This window comes from Aspergillus versicolor, assembly GCF_001890125.1.
Source record: "Aspergillus versicolor CBS 583.65 unplaced genomic scaffold ASPVEscaffold_13, whole genome shotgun sequence".
Taxonomy (NCBI): Eukaryota; Fungi; Ascomycota; class Eurotiomycetes; order Eurotiales; family Aspergillaceae; genus Aspergillus; species Aspergillus versicolor.
This window is the reverse complement of record NW_024467536.1, coordinates 662,708-678,633: the sequence shown is the minus strand read 5'-3', so window position 1 is coordinate 678,633 and position 15,926 is coordinate 662,708. Positions and strand designations below refer to the sequence as shown.

The 15,926-nt window shown below is 49.2% G+C and overlaps 7 protein-coding genes across 7 annotated transcripts; 3 read left to right on the top strand and 4 right to left on the bottom strand.

Moving 5' to 3' along the window:
- Positions 1-189: 189 nt before the first annotated feature.
- On the bottom strand, positions 190-1,882 carry ASPVEDRAFT_33811 (uncharacterized protein; the record flags this gene model as incomplete). Its single annotated transcript, XM_040810783.1, has 8 exons — positions 190-252; positions 306-367; positions 501-561; positions 623-772; positions 834-887; positions 1,086-1,143; positions 1,318-1,571; positions 1,691-1,882. 8 exons carry the CDS (start codon positions 1,880-1,882, stop codon positions 190-192), a joined length of 894 nt encoding a protein of 297 aa, XP_040673368.1.
- A 1,307-nt stretch (positions 1,883-3,189) lies between these two features.
- On the top strand, positions 3,190-3,976 carry ASPVEDRAFT_142658 (uncharacterized protein; the record flags this gene model as incomplete). The annotated part of the gene is made up of 2 exons (XM_040807856.1): positions 3,190-3,257; positions 3,625-3,976. Coding segments are annotated over 2 exons (420 nt in total), but the record flags the coding sequence as incomplete, so codon positions are not given.
- Positions 3,977-4,757: 781 nt separating this feature from the next.
- On the bottom strand, positions 4,758-5,834 carry ASPVEDRAFT_33809 (uncharacterized protein; the record flags this gene model as incomplete). The annotated part of the gene is made up of 1 exon (XM_040810782.1): positions 4,758-5,834. The coding sequence occupies one exon, from the start codon at positions 5,832-5,834 to the stop codon at positions 4,758-4,760; it is 1,077 nt and encodes a 358-aa protein (XP_040673366.1).
- Positions 5,835-7,012: 1,178 nt separating this feature from the next.
- Positions 7,013-9,649, bottom strand: ASPVEDRAFT_46884 (DUF3176 domain-containing protein). Its single transcript, XM_040813661.1, has one exon. The coding sequence runs from the start codon at positions 9,318-9,320 to the stop codon at positions 7,350-7,352; it is 1,971 nt and encodes a 656-aa protein (XP_040673365.1). The 5' UTR covers positions 9,321-9,649; the 3' UTR covers positions 7,013-7,349.
- Positions 9,650-10,150: 501 nt separating this feature from the next.
- Positions 10,151-11,611, top strand: ASPVEDRAFT_103924 (uncharacterized protein; the record flags this gene model as incomplete). The annotated part of the gene is made up of 1 exon (XM_040805587.1): positions 10,151-11,611. A coding segment is annotated over one exon (1,461 nt), but the record flags the coding sequence as incomplete, so codon positions are not given.
- A 112-nt stretch (positions 11,612-11,723) lies between these two features.
- On the bottom strand, positions 11,724-13,395 carry ASPVEDRAFT_56927 (putative MFS drug transporter; the record flags this gene model as incomplete). Its single annotated transcript, XM_040815272.1, has 6 exons — positions 11,724-12,090; positions 12,159-12,238; positions 12,259-12,296; positions 12,380-12,427; positions 12,487-13,258; positions 13,318-13,395. The coding sequence occupies 6 exons, from the start codon at positions 13,393-13,395 to the stop codon at positions 11,724-11,726; spliced, it is 1,383 nt and encodes a 460-aa protein (XP_040673363.1).
- An 859-nt stretch (positions 13,396-14,254) lies between these two features.
- On the top strand, positions 14,255-15,450 carry ASPVEDRAFT_56926 (uncharacterized protein; the record flags this gene model as incomplete). The annotated part of the gene is made up of 2 exons (XM_040815271.1): positions 14,255-15,220; positions 15,271-15,450. The coding sequence occupies 2 exons, from the start codon at positions 14,255-14,257 to the stop codon at positions 15,448-15,450; spliced, it is 1,146 nt and encodes a 381-aa protein (XP_040673362.1).
- Positions 15,451-15,926: the final 476 nt, after the last annotated feature.

The window sequence follows — 15,926 nt, the reverse complement described above, 5'->3', positions numbered from 1 at the left end:
TGCGACATGATACTGGTATACGACGTAGAGTGAACTCCACTTATCATGGCACCACTATTTCTCTATGGAGATACCATATAGCCATCCCGTTCATGGTCTTCCAGACTACCCCCCTCTCATCGAAAGGGGATTGCGACGCTGGTCGTAACTTATGCCGGGCGATGTCCATTCTTCGTACAGCGAACGGCACTACGAGGAAGACATGTCAGTGGGAGTGTCTGGCTTCAAGTCCTTCTTGGGTTTATAATATAACTAACTAATTATACATTAATAATAGTTATAAATAACAATTCCTCCTGCCCTACCCCCACCACGTCCACCACCACCGCCGCGTTTGCGGCCATTGCAGGGCCCATTGTGGCGGCGCCTACAACCCCTACAGTAGGGGATACACCTCCCCTCGTGCGAGAGGCCACCGCAGCCGGGCTTGGGGCATTTGCCCCGGGCTAGTACTCATCAGGGGCTTACTACAGCAGTATGCGTATATCACAGGTACTTACGCTCTTTCTTTGCCTTCTTAGAAGGCGAGGTGAGGGCGCCACTGGCCGGGACTGCACGAGGCTAAACAAATGGTTAGAAACTTGCACTATATCAACCATTATCCATGCTTCGTACGACATACCTGGGGGCGATTATGGGGACGGGCGGGGGCGGACAAGGCCGCCAGGATGGCCAGCACGGCCAGCAGTCGGAGGGCTGTGAGGGCCGGGGTAGCCGGGGCAGCAGGGGGGGCAGGCTGCGGCGCAGGAGGGGCGGGGGCGACTTCCTCCGGCTGATTATATCGTTAGCATCTTGAACACCATTTGGTTTTATACACGCCATATAGGACATACGTCGTCGTAGACGGACCCATCGTATGTGTCTGGGGGGGAGGGGCTTTCTAGGCGCTAGATATCTGGTTAGTGCCATCCATGAGATAACGCATAATCGACGGGTGTGCAAACATACAACTTGGTTCGCCGCGGAGGGGGGGGGGGGGGGAAGAGGTTGTCAATGGAGTTGGGGGGACGGTTCCTATATGTAATATTTAGAACTGATTCAACAAAATTGGGTCACTCAAAAAGGATCGAACAAGGTATACTTACATTGCGGTGTTTTGTTTGGTAAACAAGAGATAAACAAATATGAAGCTTCCAGGGTCCCCTACGCTTTTATTCTAAACATTGTTTGCATTTCCCAGGGAAGTGCCATGGTCGTTGTTTCCTAGCTGTACAAAGTCCGAGTTCTAACCTGTGTTAAGCATGTCTCCATGGTAGCTGTACCTATCGTACTTCCTCTTCGGCAAGTCACTGCGTCCCTGGTTACAGCCGTACCTACCCATATTCTATTGCTGGCCGGCTCGTGGTGCGGTAGCTGGATCGAACGTATGCGAGGCCCCAAAGCGTCGAGCCATCTAGGTAGAATACTCCTGCTACCACTTGCAAACACCGGGTCATGGAGTGTATTATTACTGAGGCCAATGTGAGCTCGCCGGTACGTAGAGTCGTCTTTGCCTTTGATCCCTGGTGCGTGTGGAATTTCTCCGAGTTTCCGGGACGGGGACAAGAAGGCATAGAATATAGTCTTAATACCTAATATATCTGTCCCTTGCTATTACAGTATTCTATATCTGTGATGAGATCCACCCCGCAGCCTATATTCCTCAGGGGCCCTTAGGATACCCAACACCCCCTTCAACGGTTCCGCATACTTGTTCACCCCTTCCGAACGATAAATCGCCCAGTCTTTCAGCCCCAACAAGGCTCTGTCGCAGCTTCAAATTGGTACCCTCTTCTCGAATCTCTGGCAAGAAACGAGGAAATCCATATGCACTGGAGCAGTCGTCCTTCAGGGTATAACTTGTGGGATCCAATGTGTATACGATATGGCCATGGGTAGGCATTTACTGACTTACTGAAATAGGATTATGATTAATAAAGCGGAATTGTATCTATTATGCTACTACCACAGTCCTTTAATTCGTGCTACATGGATAAGGGTACGATATTGCCATCCACGGTTTTCCGAACTACTGCTGAGTCGTGTTGGCTGGTTTGCATTTCGGCCAGACCACCTGGAAAGATACGTGCTGCTCGTTGCTGACACGGGAAGCGAGGCCGCACAGGTGGCTAAAATGGCCATTAGCCAAATTGCGGCCGGATCAGGGCCACTGGCGGGGGGAACGGCGGGGGCACTCGCGGCATCTGGGCGTTAAACAGTTGGTCAGTATCGTCCACTTGTATATTGGCACTCGTGTTACATACAACCTGGTTCGCCGATGAGGAGGCGACGGCGACCACTTCAGGAAAGCGGGAGGGCCGAGAAGAAGAAACGCGTGTAGTCATAGAGGAGGTGGGGGCGGTCTCCTCAGAAGTTTGGGGTTCGGAGGTGGAGGGGTTTGCGTTCGCTTTCTGAGATTGCCTGTGTGCAATATTTAGAACTGGTTTAACCAAACTGGATCCCTCAGAAAGGCATCGCGCATGATAGACTTACATTGTTTTTGAGATGGATGGTTGGTAAAGGGGAAGGACCCCGGTTACTTGGTAATATCGTTCAAGGTCGCTTATAATATATCGAATAGCGTGCCCGATAGCTCAATGCTTGATGGGATGAGAGATGAGAGATGATGAGATGGTTGAGGGGGGAGATTGTTTACAACGGGAGGAGGCAGTCGGCGGGTATCCCAAAGAGGAAGGGACAGCAGGAGCGTATTAACAGGCAGGAACACATTCAGTTAACACAAACTAACTCCAGCTATTCCTGTTCTACATGACGCTGACACAGACGGCGGATCCTGGCGCTCGTGTCAACGAACATCCTGCCTCAACCTGTATCAATGATCCATCTCATTCCCAAGGAAGCTTTTCTCGGACAGTCTCTAAAACAAAACACCCGTTCACGCGTCAAAGCGCCTTACGTCCGCCCGAGACCTACCTTGTTGACCTAGCCGTTTTAGAATCCGCGGACAGCAACTCCTACACCCATGAGTTTAGCTATGATACAGATGGCGTACTAGCCATGAAGCTATCTACATGTAGATAGATAAGCCTCCTTTAAACCACGTATAAATCAACTCTTTTAATAGAATTATACCTTATTAACTTTACTACTCCTAGATATCCATGTCTTAACTATATTCTTCTTTAGCATGTCAAATCCTATATTAACAAGGTAAGGAAATTATAAAATATTACTATTAACAAGCTATAGAAGAACCAGCAGCTCATAGCTAAAGGAATAGATAACTTTAATAAAGCTTGGTTAGTTATATTCAGCAGGTTCAAGCATAGGATATATATTAAGGATAATTAGTGGAAAAGCCTGCGGGATGATAAGGTCTATATAGCTAGATAGATTATCCAGAAGATTATAAGGTTTGGTTTAGATATTACTAGGATAGATAATATTGCTTCTATATTTTAATATAAGGGTGTCTTAGGTACACTTATAGTAAAGAAGCTGCAAGACATCCATAGCTTTAAAGTAACTAGAGTATATTTTATTAGGTATAACAGCTGCCTAATAGGGCAAGGGTTTAACGAATAATAGATTTCAGCTCCCAACACCTGTCCTCGAGGACCACACGTGGAAGTTCCATCAGGGCCAGGCACCTGACCTTCACCCGGTTGGAATTCTATCTGGCAGGGTCTATCACGACCCAGCAGAGCCAGAGTACGATCTTTCTCCAGAGGAGCGGGAAGCATGCATGAAGAATGGTCTTCCAGTCCAGGAATTCACGCTTTTCCTGGAAGAACGGCTTCTCGAACGCTGCTACCCCGGAATGAAAATCATTGCTAACGTCTGGGAACTAAACTGCGGGTTCCACTATTTCGAAGAGGTCATCAGGGCCTACGGATCTATCTACACGCCGCTCGCCAATGAACTCATAACGGGCTGCAAGAAGCCACGAGCTTTCGCTGCAAAGAAGAAGCAGAAAGAGAGCGATGCTGAGTGGAAAGCAGAGCCTACAAGCTTGGAAACCCTTCTTACAAGGTAGGGGCTACAAAGCCTAAGCTTTGCTACGCCGCCCAATGCTAATTAAAGCTAGATGGCTCCTCATGCCGCAATGGGCGCAAACCAAGCGATGAAACCCGCGGCCTGTTTCACGAACAGCCTCCGCCGCACGAAGCCCAGTCTAGGAAACGAAAACTGAACCAATATCAAGGCCTCGGACGTCCAGAGGGTTCCTGCAATAACCAGCAAATGGTTGGTCCGGCTGCAGAGAACTTCCTGTATTTCATGCCGCAGATACAAGCGGATGATATGGGTTTGAGGCTGTTGGGAAGCCTTACTAGTGCCGATACCTGATGATTGGATGTGTGGTTCTAGGGAGGGTGACGGAAGTATACAGGGGCATCACGCAAAGCTTTCGATATTTTCGGCAGTGGACGGAGGCTTGGCGATTATTGGCTGCAAGGTGAATATCAATAAAGGTATATAATACAGTAATAAAAAAGAACGGATGTATTTGCTATTAAGACTATATTCTATTCCGTCTCCTTGTCCCTGTCCCGGATACTCGGCCAAATTTCACACGGACAATGGATCAAAAACAATAAAGATGACTCTATATATCTGAAATGCTCCTATTGACCCCAGCAAAAACATATTCCCTGGCTCAGTGTATGCGAGCGGTAGCAGGAGTACTCTATGGAATGGCGAATAGTATTTAGGTAGGTACGGCGGTAACCAGGGAGACAGTGATGAGCGTGGAGGTGCATCGCTTCTTGCCGAAGAGGCAGTACGACAGGTTGCCACGGACACATAGTTAACAGAGGTTAGAACTCGGACTTTGTACATTTAGGAGACGACGGACATGGCCCTTCCCTGGGCATGTAAACAGTACCACGCGTAGAATAAAAGAGTACCCCCCCCCGGAAGGCCAAGAGAGAACGTAAGTCGAACTGTTTTAGCACGGGTCCAGGACTTTCTGACCTCTTGCCCAACGGTACTTGGCGTGGTGTCTTCTCGTCGTGCATGATCCAATTGACCATCTCGGCAGATTCCTGTTTATAGACCGACATACCAGCCCCCTTCCGAGTCCGACCCTGGCCTTTAGCTTCGAGGATAACGAATGCTTCCTTGTTCTTGTCATGTCCGCATAGCCCTAAATAGCCGTCCCTGCGAGACTCCATTTCGGCGCGGTGGTATTTGATCTTAAAGGCAAGCCGTTCGCTGCTCCAACTACAACGGCTACCTAGTGTGTTGATTGTGAAGGCACGAAGGAATAGTAGTAGTGCCTCATTCACTATTTGCCCGTCGTTTGTTCGCTCCCATAACTGGTTGTGATAATCGTTGTTCGACCCTAGGCTTTCTAGAGAGGCTATAGAAGCCGCCACTGCGCTGGGATGCGAGGCCGCAGACATCGATCGTTGTCGTGTACCTGTGGGAGTCGGCTGCGACATAAAGATCTGGCTCTGGCCCTGGGCTTCCTTGGGTTGTGGTGGCATCCAGTTACCTGCCTGAATTTGGGCTTCGCGTACGAGCTGGAAAGTGCCTAGAGTATGTCGCGGGGAGTCATCATTTCTGTCAGCAATATGGTCAAGAAAGTTTTTAAATCCGGCCATCTTTTTAAGAATCTCCCTGGCCTTCGCTTGGTTAGGGATCTGAATCTTCTTGATCGATTTGCATGTCGGCCAGACTACCCGGAAGGATAGGTGCTGCTCGTTGACGACACGGGAACCAGATTGGAGGGTCTCCATCTGATTTATTGACGTGTTCTGTACTCTGAGGCTCTCGGCCTGCTTTTTCCACTGAGATATCGATTCTGGGATCTCGAATTGCAGGCACTGTTGCTTGGGTGCCGGCGCCTTGTCGCTGGAGTCCGACAAATCAGGTTGGGTTCTTTTCGCCATTTCGTTTGGAAGTTCGAGTATAAAGACAAGGTATATTAAAAGCGTGTTCAATAGCTATTTGCTTGGAATGCTGTTACTGAGATTGCTTGAGGGTGTAAAGAATACTGCTGACGAGGGGAGTTAGTTATGGCAGGCCCTCAGCGTGCACCCCCAAACAGGCAGGGACACCCCATTGCTCTAAAGGCAGCAGGAGCGAGAGCCTCTAGCCATTACAGAGGTAATCTGGTAGTCAGAATTACGATACGTATCCCTATAGCGATCGAGTGAGTCCATCGTGTCAAATTGAAGCTAAAAACGAGCAAACTTTTATCGCGGCAAGATGATGATAGCCGTATGGTAAATGAGTGTAGGAAACGTGATATGGCGGGCAAATAACTTCAACCGCTTTCAGAATATCTAAACACACAAGCAATTTGATCCCTGGTGCTACCCTCACCTGACCGTGGCAGCAGGGGCTTCCCTGCTAGGTAGCCAAAGTACTATGGCTGAACTGGTGGCCTAACACAGACTGGCATAGTAGATGAGGTCCTCATGAAGCCATGCTACTGTTCAGCATGGTGGGGACACATACAGGGTCTTCTAGACGTTGGACCGACGGGCTGACTGACTTCATATCGAGAAAAAAGGGAAACAGGCGCAGTCGCCTCCTCCTCAAAGCTCATCAGCGGTGAATATTGCAACACATTTCTCTCACCGTTATGATAGGCCTGCAGAATCCTGCCATGCTTTGACGCCATGTACGAGATTATCAGGACCTGCCATTCATGAGCCTGGGATGCTGCAGAGTAGGGTAAGGCACGTACCGGCAAGATGTCGAATTTACTCAAAAACGGGTCATTATGCCGGAATTGGAGGACCCGCACAGCAACCTTGACTTCTCCCTTGGTCAGAGACCTACTATGTCCTTTTGCTCCATGGTGGATTGAAAGAATCATGTGCGGATATTCACCAGATGGGCTTTCAATCTCGGGGCTGGCAACCCAGTGGCCGTTGGTTTTAAACGTGCGATCTTCGTACAAATCCCTTGTCTGCCATCCCCAGATAAAAGGGCGGGTGTAGTCACACACTGGAGGGGTTGGTCGCCTTCGAGATGGGTTCAAGATAATGCTTATGTTGCCACTGCACTCAAAAGGGTCTCCTTGGCGTACGGACTAATAATTTGGCTATCAAATTCCTCACTCCCCAAGAAACAATAATTGATTCCTATTAACAAGCGTCTCGGATAAAGATAAAGGCAAGTGGAATATCGAAACCTTTGATGCTTGTCTGTGGTAGGATTGAACTGTTATCACTGCTTTAGCTTTACGCGAAAAGACCCATGTAGATGTATCTAGTGTTCTGGGACATATATAATTTCATTGACGCCAGTCAGTGGAATAGTCTCTGAGTAACAGCCCATAAATATTCAAGAATCAATAATCTAGACGACTTAAATGATCATCCAGTAATTTCCTGTACTTCAGGTTCACGTCCTGTGCTATTCAACGAAGATGCACTACCACGGGGAGTTTCCGATTACTCCACTCCATGGTTCGTAGAGGACGCACGGCTCCGGAAAGACTGCGGGGAATTGGGCGAAAACGCCGTGTCATCCTGGGCATCCGAAGGCGAAATGGTGGATGTAGAATGAGCTCGTAGTATAAGCCGGTTGTTTCGATGAGAGAGCCCGAGACTAACATGAACAGACTCGGCAGTTCGCTCCATCTCACTCAAGCACGAGTGATCTCCACTGTGAAGGCTATCATGATCAAGGCCGTGATATAGAACAGCGAGAATAGAGGTCTTCCAGGGGCTGAGATTCTGCGCCCTGGTTGCCAGGATTGTCAAGACAAAGAATATAATTCCCAGTACGAGAATAATGGCAGGTAGGATGAACCAGAGCCAGTCCACGGAGACGTAAACCTCGGAGATGCCCACTGTGCCATTGACCTGTTTACCCCATTCATTAGTATTAGACTTGGTTAGCAGGGTGGCAAGATTGTTGATGACCCTCTCCAGTCCAATCTTGACAATTCGGTCGATATTTTCGGTCATCAGGTTCCTTTGATCCATTGTAACGCCGGCTTCTCCGTCTGCATAAAGCAGCCTCCAGTCACTATCATTACTTTGCAAGTAATCATGCAGATATGCGCTGAGTCCCACTACGTCGTTGAATGCAGGAACTGATTGATCGACCCAAAGACCATGCGCTGGATCCACCATTTTCATATGAACAGGCTCGCCCACCTTCGCCCTCCAGGCTATTGAGTTCTGTGACTTGAACACAAAGAGCTCTCCAAGGTTCATAGATTGGACATCGATCGACTGCATACCACCTGTCACTGTCACATTGTACTTTCGCGAACAAGGTGTAAGGATACACTCGGTTACTCGATGGATATCTAGTAACTTCTGGGGATTGGAAGGGTCGAGAATAGCAGAGTAGCTTGATGCTTTTGCACTCGGTTCCATCTCCGCGAGTGCCCACGCCATAAGTGGATTCATCACCCCTTGGAAGGTCTCATTACTGATTGGGAAGTCTCTGTCTGTCAGAAGCCAGAGACTGTTTTTGGGGTGCAAAATCTCAACTGCGTCTTCGGGTCTGCTCATGCTCCCACCCGCACCCCCATTGGAGAATGTGTTCGGAGGAAGGCGATTTATTTGAATTAGAGAAGACCAGGCTTTTCCTTGAGGCAGGCTGACATTACACGGCATCGCCATGGACTCGGTTTTATTGGAGGTAATAGGCATCATGTTGCAACCGGTCAGCATGGCCTGGGAAGTGACGTCGCCACATTTGGAACATAACCCAACGGAATCGAAAAGCGGCCAGGTGCAATTCCCCGAGGGACACGTTGGGTCCATTAGGGTGAAGCTATCCGCGTTTGACCAAATGGACACGAACAGAGTATTCAGGATCTCACTGGGGTAAAAGATGTTTGCCTTCTGGACGCCCGCCATCTCATTCGGACTTGGTCGCACACGAACGGGGTAGCTCAAAATCTGTTGCATGAAGGGATCAAAAGCTAGACACAGAATGATAATCAAAGTGCCCAGAGACGCAAGGGAGCAACCTCGGTCCACGAACATGACCTTGAGGGAACCAAGAGGCCCTCGACTAGCATTATCCATTGATTGCATGTCGCACAGTTCTCGTTTGCTCTTATAGAATCGGATCCACTTTAACTGGCCGAGCGATTCGGCGACGGTCAAAACCAAGGACGCCTTGGACGCAGTTGCGAGGACCGAAACAATGGCGTTGAGGGTTAATCCATGCGGGAATGTCGGGGAAGGTTGCTGGTTGTATGCTTGAAGAATGCCAAATATTGCAAAGAAGCAGCAGACGCTGAAGCCAATCGCAACACCCTCAGGAACCCAGGTGTCCTGTACTGAAGCCGCCCAACTTCTCGCCTTCTTCCATGTCGACGCTTGGGGCGTGGCACGGGTTTGAGACTCTGCCTTGTTTGGTTGCTCAGGCGCGACAGGCTCCATGATCGAGAAAGACATTGTAGAAAACAGGAGTAGAAAATAGAAAACTGAGGCGACCGTGGGTTTTTGGGACCTGGCGACGAGGCTGAGGCGACTAAGCGCATATTGTAAGCCCCCTTGCCTCCAGGTTGACGGTTTATAGAAGAGCTGCCGTGAGGACAAGATTGGTCAGAGTTCATTCAGCCTGAAAGAAGAGGAACTATCCAAGTTGAAGGACCAGTACAAGACAAGCCGGCAATGCATTGATATCGGCTTGAAAGCGGATTAGCGTCTACAAGAAAATACTAATAACATTATTGATCGATAAATTTAACTAATACTGATGAACTTGGAAAGGGGTGTTTGGCTGTTTGTCATACTCCAGGATGTAAGAATGGCCCCTAGACAGGAGACCGACTTATAGGTGGCAAATGTCACCTCTAGCAATCTCGTGACCCCTATCGCTGAGTCATCGTCGTTGCCAGCACATTTTCCAGTCTCGATTTTCTTTGGCGTCACCACGACTGCTCGTCTCGTCGCATCTGGAGGGAAGCAACTGCCTTGGAAAGATGGCTGCCCGCAGGCAAGAGTCGCAAGATACGGGTTTAGCACAAGAATCAGCGCACTACGAGTTCCCATGTAACCTCGCCGCTAATGGCCCGCTCCTTGGGGTTGGCGAGACACCCGACTCCCCTCAATGTGTTGACTATACATACACATCCGACGAGCATACGGGGCAATTCATTCCAACAAACAACGATTTCGTCAACCCTACTATTTTATCTTTTGACAACTCGCCGGCGCATGGAATCCCGGTAAATCCGACTGATGGCTTAAGTCATTACCCTGACTTGACAAACTATGCATTCCTACAGCCTTCGCCTTCGGACAAACAAAGTCAAGGAGACCGAGTATATCCTGGCAATCCATCGTCGCCTGTCACACCAGGCCTGTTGCCAAACAATGAGAACAGAGACTTCGCATCAACGCCACCTTTACCAACGCACCCCCGACGAGTCCACGGAGGACTTCCTCGGCGAAAAAGCCGGTACCTGATCCAAGAGATAGACCGACAAACAACTGCTACCTTCATATCATCGAATTCAGCTTCTGTGGACCCTTTGGAGCGCTGGAAGAACTCCCCCCCTGAAGCCGAAGCAGCCAGTCTATCGGCCATTCAGAATGCCCTTGAAAATCCATCGATTTACGCCACCGGATGTCGAGGGCGCGTTCCTGACTCTGTGGTGGACGGCTTGTTCCAAAACCATCGCCGCGCGGAATCAACTACAAGTGGTGGAAGTGCTACCAGTGTATCCTCTCGTCGCTCAACCCGATCTGACTTGTCTGGTCTATCAAATGGCAGTCAACTATCTTCAGAGAGGTCATCTGCTGGAATTCGAAAGAAGCCGGTCAACACTAGCAGAAGGAAACGAACTGCAGCTAACAACCCTCGAATATTCTGCTGCACATTCTGCTGCGATAAATTCAAGAATAAATATGACTGGATGCGCCATGAGAAGTCCCTCCATCTCAACCTGGAGAATTGGACCTGTGCGCCATTTGGAGGCTCAGTTGTATTACCATCAACAGGTCGCGTCCATTGCGCCTATTGCAATCAGTTAGATCCAACACCCATCCACCTTGAGCAGCATAACTATGGACCCTGTCAGGAACATACGCGGACGTTTCGCCGAAAGGACCATCTGGTCCAGCACTTGCGCCTTTTCCACCATCTCGACACCATGCCACTCATCGACGACTGGAAACAGGTGGTAACAGACTTCTCCTCTCGTTGTGGATTCTGCGACAGTCGGATGTTCAACTGGGATGAGCGAGCCGATCATCTAACGGCCCACTTCCGTCAAGGCTTTACAATGGCCCACTGGAATGGTGACCATGATTTTCCACCAGATATCGCCGTACAGGTCAAACACAGCGTGCCTCCGTATCTCCTTGACTTTGAATCCCGGACTTTTGTCCCTTTCTCCGCCACAAACGGTGCTGTTAATGATCATCTTTCTCAAATGCTTTCCCGGGCCAGCTTTGTCAACGAAGCAGGGGAACTTCAAATGCTTCCAGAATCGGATGCTCCAGAGGCGGAGCTGCAGCCAGTCCCAGAGCCCCAATTGGATTCTTACACTGAAGTACTCACTCGTCATCTAAGCCATTACGCACGACAGATGATGACGAGCGGGGTTGTTCCTACGGACGAAATGTTTCAGGTAGAGGCAAGGCGTCTAGCATTCGATTCCGAAGACCAGTGGAACCAAACCATAGCTGATAATCTGGAATGGCTGGCCAAGTTTCGAGGAGAGCAGAGCAGTACCGGTGATGGTTCTCTTCAGCAGCTGCCGGATGATCCGGCGACTTCAAACCCATCTGGACCTCAATAACAGGCGGTGGAATACTTTCAACCTGGAATTTTATAAAGCTGAGATCTATTCATATCATTTCAACCGCGGCGCCACTTTTCCGCCTAATCAACCGGCCATACCGAATAAAAGCAAACGGTATACAGGCCAGAGCAAACGCCAAGAACCCCAAAAGCGAGTTCGCCCAGTGAATCCCTAATCTAGTGTACATGGGGTTCGCAGCAAACGGCAGGACGACTGCCATTATAGCTCTCGTAGCGCTAGCTGCTGCCTGGGCACATGCCGAAGCTTCTTTATAAGCATCTGTGAGGTAGTTTAACATGGCGTTAAATACTAGCAGATATCCGAAACCAAAGAATACACCGGCCATCATAGGCAAAGCTGGGTGGATGGATTCATAAGAGGTCCAGCCGAGCCAGAAAAGAGCAATGGCTATTCTGTATTCGTTAGCGCGGACACAAGAATTGTTAGGCAGTGGATATTCGGGTGTGTATCTTGTACGTACGAAAAGCCGCCAATACATCCCAGTGGAAGTCGGCGGTATTCTTCAACCGAAGCCCAGGATTTCCCTGATTCTAGGGCCTGCTATGGAATGAGGCATATACCAGCGCAACACAGAGGCCAACAAAGGAACCGAAAATCACTATTGAATCAGCCGTTGAGTATTAGAAGTAACGAGAGCCGACAAGCCTCAAGCGAAAGATAAGAAAACGAAGAATTACGTACTGGGTATATAGGCCAGCCCATTTTCGCTGACAGAAAGACCATACAACCCTTTGTTGGTCAACTCAATGTAATTGTAAAGCAGAGATTTTCGTTGGAGTTCAGCGTACCTTGAAAGACGACCGGGTAAGCTTGGAAGAACAAGAAAAGCACCGCATAGATGACTGCAAGGTACAGAGAGGTGAATGCAACAATAGCCTCCGTCAGTAGCATAACAAACGGCCGAATGAATATTTTTCTTGCTGAAAATTCCTGTCCCCTATTCGGCTGGCCAGCACTCGGGTTGAGAGAGCTCTTCAACTGCGCCCTTTGGATAAGGACAGGGAGATATGTCTCTGGTAGCAACAGTATACATGGGACACAGGCCCCGGCAGTAATCAGAGCCACCCAGAATACCCAGCGCCAAGTGAGTAGAACTATGACCCCGGAGACCAAAGGCCCGGCCATTGGGCCGGCCATGCCGGTGAACATGAAAATGGACATGGCTGTACCGCGTTGCTCGGCATCATCGTAGATATCACTGTACAGCCCACCCAGAAGGGCATTGGGGACTGACCCATTTACTCCGCAGAAAAACCGGAAGACGAGGAGAGATTCAAACGTGGGCGATAGAGCACATCCGAGGGTAAACAGTACAAATGCTATATACGTCCCAATGAGGACTGGTCGACGGCCAACGCATTCACTCAGGGGTCCGAAGAGCAATGGACCGACTATGAAACCGAGGAGATAAAGTGAGTTTAAAAGAACAATGCGGGTATCATTGTCAGAGAGCTGGAATTCCTGTGCAATGGATGATGAAGCTCCGGAGGGAAGTGAAGCACCGAGGGAGCCATTAAAGGAAAATAAGGTGCCTGCTAGCACAATGTGCTTCTTTCTTAGCTGTGAATCGATAGACCTGTTAGAGCGTGCCCAAATTAAAGTGGAAGGGCTCAGCTTACTGGGGAAAATTCCGTCGCTTTCTTGACAGATGGTGGGGATATCTCAGTCTCTGAAGTTGCAATTTCTTGGGAGACCATGACGGCCGGCGTATGGCTGCTGCAATAAGGCACAGGTGACGAATACAAAGGTGTAAAGGGGGAAGGGAATCTTCAACCATTATAGCAGATAGCGTCCTTTCTCCGCCTTATAAATCCTGTGCAGGCCTTTTGCCTGAATCGACTACAGTACGGAAAACCCCTTCTCATTGCAGCCCATAGATGTTATCCGACAATGAAACCGTAAAATAATGTGTCCAAGTGGACCTGGAACGCCCTACATGCACCTTGGCACGCCCTGTGGGGACCCACCGAGCCCTTGGACTCATACGCAACAGTTTCCTAGCGTTTAGCAATAACTTGATAGAATTGCAGTCAACGGCCCCAGAAATATACTGAGTTCTAATTAACTAACCGGGGTGGGAGACTTTCAGGCTGGACCTTGCGGGTAGACTTATATTGAAAGATATTGGTGGATGTCTGGTGATGGATATATTCCGATGATCAAGGCTATGACAAGACGGCTGGTTTTACGGCATGCAGGAAGGTTTCGAAAAGGGGTTCATTGATTCGTCAATATATAAGCTTTGATACAGAATAATGTGATGATTTAGGCTTCCGTATCCTTCAGGTTTCTTTCCTATCCTTCCGGTTCAGCGCTTTGTACGCTGGGCCAGAGGCGCCACCCGGGTCCACTATTCGCGCGTGCACTCCCTCTCCGGTCCCACTTGGTAGGGCGTGTCTGCACGCCCTGGCTATACTTGGTGATCTCGATATTTGGTGTGGCGTGAAAAGCAGGCCATGGCCCGAGGAGCTGGCCTTTAAGAGTTGAAAGTGTCGAGTTACCTTCACTACCAGTTCTTTCCATAGCTCGCTTCATCTTCTCAATTTACATTCCGCTATGGAAGCTATCCAACCACTCGACGTATCTCAATTGAGATATGAATACACCACCGCTCCCCGAGAGGTGCCCGATCACGGTACTCTTGCTAAGAGCAAGCAGACAATCTGTACCGACCATATGATCACTGCGTCTTGGGATATCAACAGTGGCTGGTCCCCTCCGGAGCTGAAGCCGTATGGACCGTTTACTCTTCTTCCTACGGCCTCCTGCCTTCATTATGCCTACGAGTGTTTCGAAGGACTCAAAGCCTATCGAGGCCACGACGGAAAACTACGAATGTTTCGAACTGACCGCAATTCTCGGCGCCTCTTGATGTCGGCCGAGCGAATCTCCCTTCCCCAGTTTAGCCCGGACGAGTTGGAAAAGCTTATCTATGCATTGGTCTCGGTAGATGGTCCCAAGTGGCTTCCAGAGAGCCGCGCTGGGGAGTTTTTATATATACGTCCGACAATCATTGGCACAGACTCCCAGATCGGTGTAGCGAAGCCAACAGCAGCTCTTTTATATATTATTATCGGATACATGGGTCGTATGGATACACCAGCTGGCGGAAAGCGTCTATTGACGAATCCTGATGATGTGGTACGCTCTTGGGTTGGCGGATTCGGCTTCGCTAAAGTTGGAGCCAACTATGGCCCGTCGCTGCAAGCCACAGAAGAGGCCTATCGTCAAGGCTATCACCAGATTCTATGGCTCTATGGCCCTAACGGCGACTGTACCGAGGCAGGCGGGAGCAACTTCTTTGTGGTTTGGCAACGAAAGGATGGCAAGAAGGAGCTCATCACAGCTCCATTAGATGACCAGCTAATTCTGAATGGAGTTACCCGGCGAAGTTGCCTTGATCTGGCGAGGGAACGATTGAAGGATGAGTTGGAGATCACCGAGCGCAAATTCACCATAAGTGAACTCCAGGAGGCCTCTGCAGAAGGTCGGCTTTTGGAGTCGTTTGCCGCTGGCACAGCTGTAGGTTGTTCCTCCTCGCTCTATCTGAATCACCTTTAACACCTCTCTAGTGGTTCATTACACCAATCTCGTTGATCCGACACCGCACCGAGGATATCAAAATCCCCACTGGACCCGATGGCACACCAGCCGAAATCACGGGGAAGATTAAGGGATGGTTGAGTGATATGATGTACGGGCGCGTGGAGCACCCGTGGGCAAGGGTGGTCCCCGAAAAACAAGTGAAGTAGTAGGCATCCTCATATTTATATATATATATATTATGAATATATGAGCTGGGCAATCTCCCTCTGCTCGCGAGAGGCTTGAAAACAGACCCGCTCCCACACTCTTTTAGCCGTAAAGGAAAGACATGATTGGGAGGCCCAGGAAGTATGCCCCTTGAGATAGAGGTAATTGAATGGAATTAAACTTTTTAGAATTACAAGTCGGCTTGAAGCTGCGGCTATGTAGGTAAAATATAACTTTATCGGTTTTAGCGAATCAGCCTGAACACCACCTCTCAGAGATGCTGTCCTGGGCCATCTGACCTGTTACCTGAGTCACTATATATAATAGAGAATAAGCAGCACCACACTGGACAAATGAATATGGATTCAAGTAGCAAACTGGCAGCTATTTATAGTACGTGATATGACAGCTCAACAGAAATTACTCGAATGCCCAGCAATTATTTGTATGTGCTGCTCTTCTTTGCATTTCCCCA

Excerpts from the sequence above, each read along its gene's own strand:
- ASPVEDRAFT_46884 (XM_040813661.1), bottom strand. The coding sequence starts at position 9,320 with ATGTCTTTCTCGATCATGGAGCCTGTCGCGCCTGAGCAACCAAACAAG.